Below are 14,066 nucleotides of genomic sequence, written 5' to 3'. Positions count from 1 at the left end.
TACACATAAAAAGTTGTTTACATAACATACACCTAGCTTATTGAATTTTGTTGTTTCCTATGTTTATCCCTTAAAGGTAAATGCCAGTTTTGGTAACGATATCAAAATGAGTTCGTACAGAATCCAAAGAAATGACCACCAAAGTGTCTGTTTGTATAAATAAAACATATATGCCAAAGGATTCTGGAAGAAATTGTGTAATTGCTGAGAAATTAGCAAATAAGCACAGGATTGGGGTCAAGCGTCGGACCCGACATTCAGAGCAACAATCATACACTGTCCCACGTGTGCTTATCTGTGTTGGTGATCTTCAGTGTGAACATTTTTCAGCGTAGATCTCAAAATTTCACAAAGTTCAGTTTATGTAACTGTACCAGATCTAGATCCTCGATGATATACTGACAATTAAGCCTTGTTTTACAGACTTTCTCATGAAATCAGTGTTTACTGCAACTACTGGTATTTCTCTTTAACTTGCTTGAATGTATTCTTCTTCATCATGTTTAGCTGAAGATGAATCAGAAAGCACATCAGCCTCCCCCCCCAAAAAAAACACAGATTAAAACCAAAAGAACAGAATTGAAAACCGATGAATCTGTTGTGTATGTACATTTATTAATCTTATATCTCGATTTCAAGTCATAATGTCTATAATATCTCCATTAAAATGACAAATCCCCTTGACATTTTCAACTCTATAATTTACATAAAAGACAAACAGAAGTATGTTATTTACATAATACATGAGGTGATTTTGGCTGTATTTCAGAAATAAACGGTGACTGTGATAAACAATTACATCTCTCATAAAAAGAGAATAAGACCCTATTCTCATCGACTTTCCTGAACTAGTTTCCCTTAAACCAGTTTAGGAAACCAGTTAAGAAGATTGCTTCGCCGACATTCCCATCACCGGTGTCAAGAACCACTTGACGTAAAGTGGTCTTGTGGCTAATAGAACCCTCTCAGTAAGGTTACATGTTTCGTACAAACTTTGAAACTGTAGACAATCCTCAGTATTCTGGAAAAAAAAAAATGCTGTACTCGCTGCACTGCATCCGAAATGCAAGCACACCATTTAAACTTCAAAGTGATGATCGCTTCCTGAAGACAGGTCGTGTCCTCACCAATGTTTCAACCAGATTAACAATGCAAAGCAGTCTTGTAAAAAACACCACTTGAGATACTTGCAAAACCACTTTGAGCATTCTCATTACATGCTAACAGGTTTCCACTGAACTAGTTTAAGAAAATATATATGAGAACGGGGCCAAAGCCGATGAATGACACACTTTCAATGGCCTGTTTTTAAAAAAAGTATCGTCTTTGAAACACACTGATGATTGTGACTACAGCAACAAAAGATTATTTCCACATAACATACAGTATCCTCCTGTTATGTATTCTACAAATGATAATTGCTACTTACAAAAACAAGTTCGGACACGACTATTGCCCCAAGAGGTAATGTGAAGAAACATTTCATGCGACTGACTGACTGAGAGCATTCCATGAAAGGAATTGTCAGATGTTTTACCAGACAAAGTCGATTCTATCTGGCAGTTACCATAGTAACAGTCAGACATCTATGCTATCAGCTCATCAAAACCACACAAAGCAGTTTGGTCTGACAACTTCTCAGAAAAAAAAATCTTGATGAAATGCTCCGTTGGACAGAATTTCATAAAACTAGGTATCGATTTCATATTATTGTTATAAGCTACTGAAATGGAGAGTTTTTAATGGTTGGCAGCAAATACATCTATTGATATTACATGCTTTGTGCACAGCTGGGATAGACCTTAAACAAATAGAGCTTAAAAACCCCCTGATAATGCAAAAGCTATACTATTTCAGCATGGAAATCACAAGAAAGGCTGAAAGAAGCCTGTAAAATACTAAATAAAAAAAATGGAGAGGTCAGCTTTATTCCTGAACACCCACACCCTAGTTTGTGAATCCTGTCCTCGATCAACTTGTCCACAGACTTACATACATAAACCTGCATGTTTGGAGCAGGTGAACAGAGGTTGATTAACTTTTTGAATGATTCAAAATTTGCTGAATGATGAATAAAGTATGCAAGAATGAAGAAAGAAAAATAAAAAAGTTTGATGGCTGAAATTAATAAGTTAGTGGCTAAGACTGCGAAGAAGAAGTAAATTTACACCTGTACAATTTGTTCAGTAATAAATAAATATTCTCAAGATGCCTATCTATCAAAAATGTGATCATGGGTTTACTAGAAATTGATTTCTACTGGAATTTTGATAATTTGAAAGTAAGCAAACATACCTAAGATATATACAAGTTGTGCATGTAGACTGAACAGATATGTACAACTATTAGAAAAGGAACATGCTCACCTTGAATATATAATAAGAAATATGTATGTACAAAATCGATTTTGACTATTGACAAAATATGTACGAGACAGACTTGGAATTACATTCAATGTAATGAGAAAACTCTTTTAATGGAATTATATAAACATAATCTTGAGAATGTGTCTTCATAAGTCTTCCATGAGTTGAATAACCACCCAAGTTGTATCAAGATATCTGATAAGATTATGCAAAGCATTCGATAACGGAGCTGCCAACTTTTAAAAGGAAAAAGTAATAATCCAGAAGCTAAAAAGTCATAATTTCATACGCACCATGTGGTATTATAAGAGGTAATACAAAGAATAAAAAAGAAATGCATCCTCTTTCTTTTAAAGGGGGAGTGAATTGTGTGTGGTATCTCATTGACGGTGTGTTGTAAAAACATAGTCTAAAAATATACGTTTTCAGATATCTACTAATACTACAAAGAATGAATTGACCAATAATTGTATTTGTATAGAGAAACTAGAATGTTTTGAGAGGAAAAGTACTTGTTTTGCTACTTGGTAACATAATTATTGCGGTATCAATGTAGAGTAATTAAGTAGCATGTTATCATTCAAGTGGGTCAATATTACTAGACTATACTAGCATTATGGCTCAGGAAACTGGCCATGTATGAGTAATTGAGGACTCAAGATGGAGCTATTGGTTCGTATCTGCTTTAAGACTCAGATTCAGAATCATCTCTGGTACTCTATCTCTGCGTAAATCCATGATATATCCAAGAGGAAATAACCACAAGATCGAGTCAGTATTTAAGCAGTGATATCATTCAGATCGATGTAAACAAAGATACACGATCATGCAAATAATTATCTATTATTGGCCACCTTCAGATGAGTTCGCTACTGCCCAATGTAATTACTAGATAGCATTAAATGTTATCATACTTATCTGCCCTCAAAATTGTAATAGTTTAGGTCAAAAGCATAATGGCATAATTTGACATGAAAATCATGATAATTATGACTTTTTCTTTTATTAAGAGTTGGCAGCTCTGTGTATATTGGTTCTTCAGAGTCAAATTTCGCCATTGTCAAGCATATTTTCTGTGGTCCCAAAAATTTAAACCTAGGCAAATTGGCCCATATGTTTTATTACATATTGGTCCAAGAGAAATAATATGGACATGTATAACAAAGTATTCCCAACTATGGTAAAGAATGAATGATAAAGGATTGTTTCAAATTATTCCAAACATGATTGATGGAACTAAAAGAAATTCAATTTAATCATACAAAGATTGCAAAGTCCTCTGAAAAAGTACCTAATGCACATAAAATTTTACTTGAATCACATGGTTAACAAGTCAGTCATTAATTCAATCAAATTAGTTATTTCGGAGCTCCAACCATACATGTGGCCCATTCCATAAAACTTGTTACAATAACAAATTTGCGATAACAGTTAAAAGCTACTGAAATCCTTCAATCTGATTGGCTGATAGTAAATTTGTTATTATAACAAGTCTTTGTGAAATGGGGCCCAGGACCCAGTAGCACAAAACTTAGACACTGCTTATGTACTGTAATGGAGTTCCATGATTGATCATACATTGCAGAAGGCTGCTTTAGTTCAGTGTTCCAGAGCCTCCTTGGGCTATCCATCTGACTCCGCATGCCACACCTGACCCGACTGTAGATACCCTCAAAAGTCTGAACAAACCTTCAAGAATGGGTGTATGTGTTGTGGCCCCTTTGGTTCAGTGTTCCTGGGCCTTCCTGGGCCAATCATTTGACTCTGCACACAAGGCATCAAACCTGACACTGATAAAAACACCTTACCTTACTGAACACACCCTCAAAAATTTTTCCTTCAATACGTTCAGTAATGGGTGTACGTGTTGTGACCCCTTTGGTTCATAGTGTTCCCGGGCCTTCCCGGCCCGCCCATCTGATTCTGCATGCCAGGCATCATACCCGACCCTGACATGGGCACCTGACCTTGCATCTGCCTCAAGGCCAGCATCCGTTGTTGCTGCTGCTGCTGTTGCTGCTGCTGGAGGAGTTGTTGCTGACCTCTCTGTTGCTGTTGTTGTTCCTGTGGTAGCATCTGATGGCCCATGTATGTCCCCTGGCCGGTGGGACCGGTGGGATGCTGCTGCGGTTGCTGCATACCTTGGTGCATCTGGCGGTGTTGTTGGATTTGGTGTTGTAACCTGCTGGGCAACAAAATAAAAACATTACATTAAGATACTAGGATTAGTCAAAAATTTCAACAACGCCAGGTGCACAGATGTGAAGAGGAACGCTATAGACATAAAGATAAGGTAATGCAAGCAGCCATTTAAAGTACAAAGTTAGAGGAAAGTACATCAGAATAAACAATCATAAAAGTAAAAGGCAAGATAAAAAAGTTTCATTGGGTCAGAAATGGATTAGATTCTCATTAAGAAAAGTCACAAAATTTGAGAATTTACACATTAGAATGTGTTGTCTCATCTTACTGAAAAGACTGGTTTCCTGCAATGTACTTTTAAATACATGTATGTCAAATGCTAAGAAATGATAAAAATCCTCAAGCAGGTTGACTTTACAAGAGGGATCCAGGGGTGGTATTCTCTAACTTTGTCATAACTTTTGTCATAAATTTTGTCATTTCTCTCCGAGATGTGACACTGCTATGATTGTCACAAATCGGTATTCTGAACATTGTCTTTTCCCTGTCATATCTCTCAAAGTTCCCGCCCATCTTTTTGGAAGCAATCCAATCAAAATCATCGTTAGTTCCCAGTGGGAGCCCTTCTAGCCAATAGGAATGCCCCGTGACAGGTAGGGGATATCCCCAATTCTGTTTCTGGCATCGCGCAACTACGCGTATATTGATGCGCTTAATTACAAAGAGAGACAGGGAGCTGTGAAGAATTTTAAAGGAGAAGTAGAAAAGTAAGGAAAACAGAGAAAAAGAGGAGGAATAAATATGTAGGGTCTAACTAATTGTAGCATGAAAAAATAATATTGAAAATTGTCATGGAAGATGAGTGAAACTAATACCACAAGCTAATCTAAATTATATAATTATTTGCTTGACATTTCAGTCGGCAGGGTATCGGGATATTAGGTACTAAAAGATATGACAAAATTTATGACTGCTACCCCCCTGTCATAACTTTTGTCATATCTTTTGCTTGTATAAAAGGATTACGCGCATTTAAAGCCGCGTATTTTTGCTGCGCGCTAAAGAGAAGAGACAAAATTTATGACAATTTTTGTGACAAAAGTTAAGACATCCACCAGAATACCGACTTTGTCATATCTCTCAGATAAGATAAAATATAGAGAAAAGACAATGTTCAGAATACCGCCCCAGAATTCTGTAATGCAGGATGGGGCACCAAAAAAGATCAATTTTGTCCATTAACTTTTCTTGACAAGCAGACAATAGGAAGGGGTTCTTAATGCCAGATAGGACCTTAAAAAGCCCTCATTCCATATAACACTACAAACAAAAATCATGGCGTATTGGCACATGCTCCCTGCCCTCCCCCCTCCCCCTCTCCCGATGGCTCCCAGCCTTCCTATACCCACCTGGCTCTAGTAGCATGCATCGGTTGATGCTGTTGAGGGGGGTAACCCATCTGATTAGGCCCTGACTGCTGGTTCATCCCTGGCATCATACGTTGAGGCTGGTTAGCCCCTTGCTGGGCTGGGTGAGAGAACTGTTGGTTGTACCCACTGCCAACCATGCTGGACGGTGGCTGACCGCTGGCATGGGGGTCAGTGGTCATCCCGGCCTGCTGACCCATCATCGGCATGTTGTAGTTGTTATACTGGTTTCCCTGATGGAGATAAAAAATAGATAATAATAATAATAATAATAAACAGTTCTTGTATAGCGCATATCACAATTATGAATAATGTCTCTATGCGCTTCCAAAGGACTTGGATATTATTACCCCAGCTGTAGATTGAGAGGATAATTTTAAACTGGCCAAAGCATGTGGAGTAGTGTGTATCTTCACCTTGGAATGGAAAGTGCACTTCATCAAATATAATCTTGTTTGTACAAATGCTTCTGAAATTCAGATTGCTGGCAAAATATTCATCAGAAATCAAATGGCAGTTCTACCACTTATCCAATCGATCTGTATTTTTCAAAACCCAACGAAAGCTTCCATGCAATGACATTTTGGCCCTGAATTTACCAAGTTGTTGTTACTCCAATATGAAGAGGCCCTTGGAATATTGGACAAATGAAACTGAATTAGAAATAACCAAGCAAACGTAGCAGGTGACACAAGAGGTTTCTCTGAGCATTAAAAAGTTTGGATGGCTAGCTCCCGAGGGTTGATAAAAGCATGACAATTAAAATCTTGGGGAGCTCTGAACTAGGGTAGGAACTACAAAACGTTTTAAAAATACTTTTTTGGGGGAGGGGGTTATTTTCTTCAAATTAATTTCTTGCAAAACTCTGGGGGAGGGGCTGATTCTTCCAAGGGCTACTTATTTACACACTCATTCTGCAGATGTAGAACAGTGACTTAAAAAATTTACAAAATATTTCTGAATATTTGTTAGATCTTGGGATGGCCCTAGTAATGGTGGACACCCGAAAGCATTTCATTTGGGAAATGGTAGGGGCAATTTGGGTTCAGTATCATGAAGGCAAGATTGCCTGATGCCTTCATGTATTTCCTATCCTAGACTGGCGAGAGAATATTAAATTCTTACTGGCTGTACCATGTTTGACATCTGACCATCTGGGGTGATCCCTCCCGGTCCACGTCGACGAGCAATCTGATCACGTAATAACTTCTGAGTCAGCAGAGGCTGCATTGCAAAATAAAGAGAATGGATGAGAATAAGCATATATGTGTACTGCTTGTCTTTTGGTTCTCCTTACAAAATCTATGAAGATGTAGAATGCCAAGCATATGTTTTAATTAAGTACTTTCTGAGATACATGTAACTTGATAATAATTATGAATATCAAAATGATGCATAAAATACCAATTCCATATTAGTATATATATATATAGAGAGAGAGAGAGAAAAGGTGTCCTTGCATTCTTTTGTTACTTCAGCAAATGATATGATCCATTAATTTCATTTTGTGAAGTCTATTTGTTTTATGACTGAGTTACTTCTGGAGTGTTTCATCCATCTGTCAGCTCTGGACAACTTTCTTTGCTTCTGATTGGCTATTAAAGTTCTAGACACAGGTGTCTGACTGTTACTATGGGTAACTGTCTGATAAAACATACTTTGTCTAGTAAACATCTGACAATTTCTTTCAAGTTTCACAGTTGGATACAACAGACTTTTTGCGATAAAACTTTTTTAGTCCTGTCGTGAAATGCCCCTAAGGCAAAGATAAACTTTATTCATTACTTATAAGTTATCCCCTTTTTTCTTCAAAATATATCAAATATTATGGTTTAAACAAGAGGCAAATCATTATCTGTGTCCATGCTTTGGAATCTGGATGCAAAGGAGAATAAAAAGGTCTTAAAGAATATGAATTTGAAATACATGCACATGCAATATATAATACCCTTGTGCCGTATCCTACATGTGCTGTATATCTACAAATGTATCTAGAAAGACAACTCTAAATGTATTTTCAATAATCTTGTAAAAACTCTGGCAAGTACATTGATTGACACTAATGACATATGTGACAATTTTCTAAAATAAAAAATCTTACTGACACAAAGAGGAAATATCATCTTCAGGTAATTACTTTACACACTAAAAGTATACTGCACATTAATACACTACAAGCTACGCATTCGAGAGAATAAATCAACAATGGTATGCAAGGCTTCGCGATCTGACATGAGAATCGGTAAAACATGTAACAAATTATTTGTATCCCTACATTATGTAATCAACAAAATTTAAAGGTCTCCGTCATCTTGTTTTATGAAGGAGGCACAACAAGATAAAAAAATAATAAAAAATATGATTTTTGCTGTTATTTACTATTTTGAACAAAAAAACATCTGGATAAATCTGATCAAATCTTACTGTTGGTGGGTATGAAATGACACGAAAACAAATTTTAAGTAATACTTCCATACATTTGTTCGATTTAACTTTCATACTCTTACATATTTTCCAAAAATAGAACTAGAAGGCTGCATTTCTTCCTCAATTTCGTCATGGTTTGATTAGACTTCCTTTCTTGTTTCATTTCAAAATTACATTTTTGGATGCTTTTCAATTTTAGATTGAAATAATCTGTACTTTGTGACTGAAGTGGCAACTCCATGAACATGTGGCCTAGGAAAGTAAAATTAAAGGTATTGTTTAACTTTGTGAGCAGCCAATTTGAAAAATTCTCAAACCAAAATGAAACATGTGTACAAGTGCATGTATTACAACTAATAAACCCTGAAAACAATCATTATTGAGAATGAAAAGCTAAAACTACAAGGCAAACCCCGATTTTGTAAATAGGTGTCTTATAGACACCTAAATAGTACACATAAGTGAATGGGATGAAATTAAGATGGTGTTTCCGGTCACTTTATATTTCAATTTTTGAAGCACTAAATAATCATTTTCGAACACAATTTTTTCTGGGCTTCATTTTTGGAACATATCACAGGATTCACAGACACAGGTGACAAGTGTGACCTTCTAGCTCAGATTTTTAAAAAGTCAAACCAATGTTAACCAATCACTTTAACTAAACTGATGTTATATGTGTTTGATTATCAACCCCTAAATTTTATGAATCATAGCCTAATTTGCAAAAATTGTGGAAATGTGCAAAATAACATACAGTATATTCATAAGAATAAATACAAATACAAAAAAATGGTAAATTACTATATTTAAAGTTTGGAGACAGATTGCCCATATGCTGTGAGCCCCTTGTACTGAATCTAAAAATTTATAAATTTTGAGGACAACTGAGAAAAACCACTATTTACAGTTGACATACGTGGGAACCTTCCTTTTTAACTAAAAAGAGAAAGGAATTACAAGATTATTTTCAGACTACCACCATTGCTATAATTCTAAACTACAACTTTATCAGCCTAACAGTGACATACTGTACACAGTACTAGTCTTTTCTAAACATAGAGAAAAATGTAAACAAATACCAGCATCAACCAATATGCAAGCAACTATGGTTCCTGTATTAGGCTGTACGTACACTACAAAAGCTCCTCCGTCTTTGAAGCTCGTGTATAAACACTGCATTGTGGCATGACATCTTGACAACAAGCATAAATATACCACGGATGGTTTCTTTCATGCACTCTGCCATGCAAGAGATATTCTTTTTATTAAAGCTCATGAAAATTTTAGGAGCAAAAAAAATAAATAGAAAATGAAATGAAAAAGGCAAGAAACCATTTAATAATTAGGATTTTAAATACTAATTTGTCTGATACAGTATCATATTGATCACCTGGCATTGGTAAAAGAAAATGGCAAGAAACTGTTAGAGGATGTTTTGACATACCACTTTGTTTTATAGAAAGGTACATGCATAAGATCAAGTAAATGGCACATACATTTTAGCAGGAAAAAAAGGAAAAAATTGCATAAAACACCTGATGATTATACTTCAACATGATATTTTTCAATACATGCATATCAACCAAGTAACATTATACCAGACACGATTTTTAATTGATTTCATGTGGAACTCAGGTAATGCAGATTTGTGATACAATACACGGATAATACGATAGAGTGAATGCTATAAATTAGAAGTTAAAAATCTAACAAGTGGAATGCCTCTGGCCGTCTCACCTGCATCACGCAGTTCAATATAGCAGCAGTGCTGACTTTAAAAACTACTCTAACGCGCACAAGATGTTCAGTGATACATGGTTACTCTTATGTCCACTTTTTATGAACTAGACCAATAAACTTACAGAGATATGATGGTTATTCAACAAAAAACCCCAACATGGCCAAAGTTCATTGACCTTACATGACCTTTGACCTTGATCATGTGACCTGAAACTCGCACAGAATGTTCAGTGATACTTGATTACTCTTATGAAGTTATGATGGAAATTCAACAGATACCCCCAATTCAGCCAAAGTTCATTGACCCTAAATGACCTTTGACCTTAATCATGAGACCTGAAACTTGCACAAAATGTTCAGTGATGCTTGATTACTATAATGTCCAAGTTTCATGAATCAGATCCATAAACTTTCAAAGTTATGATGGGAATTCAACAGATACCCCAATTCGGCCAAAGTTCATTGACCCTAAATGACCTTTGACCTTGGTCATGTGACATGAAACTCTAATAGGATGTTCAGTAATACTTGATTAACCTTATGGCCAAGTTTTATTAACTAGGTCCATATACTTTCTAAGTTATGACGTCATTTCAAAAACTTAACCTCAGGTTAAGATTTGATGTTGATGCCGCCGCCGTCGCCGAAGCGGCGCCTATAGTCTCACTTTGCTTTGCAGGTGAGACAAAAACCACTTTTTACAGTTGACATACGTTGGAACCTTCCTTTTTAACTAAAAAGAGAAAGGAATTACAAGATTATTTTCAGACTACCACCATTGCTATAATTCTAAACTACAATTTTATCAGCCTACCAGTGATATACTGTACACAGTACTAGTCTTTTCTAAACATAGAGAAAAATGTAAACAAATACCAGCATCAACCAATATGCAAGCAACTATGGTTCCTGTATTAAGCTGTACGTACACTACAAAAGCTCCTCCGTCTTTGAAGCTCGTGTATAAACACTGCATTGTGGCATGACATCTTGACAACAAGCATAAATATACCACGGATGGTTTCTTTCATGCACTCTGCCATGCAAGAGATATTCTTTTTATTAAAGCTCATGAAAATTTTAGGAGCAAAAAAAAATAAATAGAAAATGAAATGAAAAAGGCAAGAAACCATTTAATAATTAGGATTTTAAATACTAATTTGTCTGATACAGTATCATATTGATCACCTGGCATTGGTAAAAGAAAATGGCAAGAAACTGTTAAAGATGATGTTTTGACATACCACTTTGTTTTATAGAAAGGTACATGCATAAGATCAAGTAAATGGCACATACATTTTAGCAGGAAAAAAAGGAAAAAATTGCATAAAACACCTGATGATTATACTTCAACATGATATTTTTCAATACATGCATATCAACCAAGTAACATTTATACCAGACACGATTTTTAATTGATTTCATGTGGAACTCAGGTAATGCAGATTTGTGATACAATACATGGATAATACGATAGAGTGAATGCTATAAATTAGAAGTTAAAAATCTAACAAGTGGAATGCCTCTGGCCGTCTCACCTGCATCACGCAGTTCAATATAGCAGCAGTGCTGACTTTAAAAACTACTCTAACTCGCACAAGATGTTCAGTGATACATGGTTACTCTTATGTCCACTTTTTATGAACTAGACCAATAAACTTACAGAGATATGATGGTTATTCAACAAAAAACCCCAACATGGCCAAAGTTCATTGACCTTACATGACCTTTGACCTTGATCATGTGACCTGAAACTCGCACAGGATGTTCAGTGATACTTGATTACTCTTATGTCCAAGTTTCATGAATCAGATCCATAGACTTTCAAAGTTATGATGGTAATTCAACAGATACACCCGATTCGGCCAAAGTTCATTGACCTTTGACCTTGGTCATGTGACCTGAAATGTGCACAGGATGTTCAGTGATACTTGATTACTCTAATGTCCAAGTTTAACGAACTAGACCAATAAACTTTCAAAGTTATGATGGTAATTCAACAGATACCCCCAATTCGGCCAAAGTTCATTGACCCTAAATGACCTTTGACCTTAATCATGAGACCTGAAACTTGCACAAAATGTTCAGTGATGCTTGATTACTATAATGTCCAAGTTTCATGAATCAGATCCATAAACTTTCAAAGTTATGATGGGAATTCAACAGATACCCCCAATTCGGCCAAAGTTCATTGACCCTAAATGACCTTTGACCTTGGTCATGTGACATAAAACTCATGCAGGATGTTCAGTGATACTTGATTAACCTTATTTCCAAGTTTCATGAACTAGGTCCATATATTTTCTAAGTTATGATGACATTTCAAAAACTTAACCTCAGGTTAAGATTTTGATGTTGATTCCTCCAACATGGTGTAAGTTCATTGACCCTAAATGACCTTTGACCTTGGTCATGTGACATGAAACTCTAATAGGATGTTCAGTAATACTTGATTAACCTTATGGCCAAGTTTCATTTACTAGGTCCATATACTTTCTAAGTTATGATGTCATTTCAAAAACTTAACCTCAGGTTAAGATTTGATGTTGACGCCGCCGCCGTCGCCGTCGGAAAAGCGGCGCCTATTGTCTCACTCTGCTATGCAGGTGAGACAAAAACTGCTGTAACTTATAGTTATACACACACTCACAGAAGCAAGGTATGTAATAATTTGTCTCTTACAAATACATTGCAATACAAAAATAGGAATATTGTTCACATAAGTTGCCTTTAAGCAATCACAAAACGAAACAAGAGTGGTGTTACACAAAGCTGGATGTAAGCTATATGACTTAGAACAACGACCCTCTATTGGACATGTTAAATCAGTGACATTTGCTCCAGTGGTGATATCTCAGAGGGCATTGCCGCAGAGCTGCCAACCTGAACAAGAATATTTCACTTTTATAATAGCTGAAAATCAGTATTTTGGTGAGAAAATTAGTATTTTCAAATAAATACAACGGGACAACACATAAAACTGGAACTTTAGAAATCAGTATTTTGCATGAAAACCATTAGTATTCCTCTTTTTTTTTAGTACTAAATATGAAAAACCCTTGCTACTTGGCAGTTCTACATAGGATTAGAGTTAGGATTGTTTTTGAGTTTTTGGTTCATAATAATATAAAGATAATGATAAGGGTTTATTTAGGTATGTAGGTTGGATTTTATGTTTGGCTTTAATATTGTAAAGATTTTCCATCAGAGCAATTGTTGCGAGAGCAGATGTCATGGAACCATTAAATCTGATTCCCAGTCACTTTTATTCCCTAAGCTTCAATTGCAATCCACTCTTTTTAGAATAAAATTCTAATTTTAAGAAGAACATGAATTGAGTATTCCCCGGTTGATTAGAATTATTAGAAATGCTTACCCATCATTTTTTAAACAAACAAGTTTGGGTATCTCATCTAGCACATTAACAGGTTATCAAAAAGTTGTATGTGACTGAAGTACAGCTTTATGAAATTATTGAGTGTATCGTTTTTTCTTAAACAAAGAAATAAAAGTGGAATAAAAATAAGTGTAATGAAAAAACAGCAAGAGTTTCATTAAAGTGAGTATTGCACCATGTTTCTTCTTGGATCCTTAGAATATTAAAAATACATTATAACTTGACAACATGATGAGTAATCAAATTTCCATATACATGTATATAGCATAGAATATTTTGAAACATTTGGCCCCCTAATCATACCTAAGGATTGACATTCAGCTATTTTTTTTGTAAACTGCTAATACACGTCAATGCTGTACATGCTTAAAGACACTAAGATGTGAAAAGCATAGCTCTCTGATCTGCCAACAAATATAGAAAAGCGCATGCTTATCCCTACCCGCATACTTCACGAAAAAGGGGGAGAGAGGAAGAAAAGCTAGCGATAAACAGAATAATCAAAAGAGGAAGGGAAGCGATTTCTTTACTCAGGCAAATCTCATGCAAGTAGGTCTGCATCGG

General features: G+C 35.7%; 1 protein-coding gene across 3 annotated transcripts in view; it reads right to left on the bottom strand.

Moving 5' to 3' along the window:
- Positions 1-596: 596 nt before the first annotated feature.
- The window catches only part of LOC121429953 (mediator of RNA polymerase II transcription subunit 12-like protein), a 71,575-nt gene continuing 58,105 nt past the window's right edge, over positions 597-14,066 (bottom strand). Inside the window, exons 37-39 of one of the 3 annotated variants that reach the window (XM_041627216.1) lie at positions 7,061-7,159; positions 5,918-6,168; positions 597-4,551 (exon numbers count right to left, since the gene is read on the bottom strand). In XM_041627216.1, the coding sequence (XP_041483150.1) occupies positions 4,215-4,551; positions 5,918-6,168; positions 7,061-7,159 (687 nt within the window). In that variant the 3' untranslated portion in view covers positions 597-4,214. The remainder of the gene's footprint in view (positions 4,552-5,917; positions 6,169-7,060; positions 7,160-14,066) is intronic. The other 2 variants (XM_041627217.1, XM_041627218.1) reach the window with 2 other exon arrangements.

This window comes from Lytechinus variegatus, chromosome 16 (assembly GCF_018143015.1).
Source record: "Lytechinus variegatus isolate NC3 chromosome 16, Lvar_3.0, whole genome shotgun sequence".
NCBI lineage: Eukaryota > Metazoa > Echinodermata > Echinoidea > Temnopleuroida > Toxopneustidae > Lytechinus > Lytechinus variegatus.
This window is presented reverse-complemented; position numbering and strand designations above follow the sequence as displayed.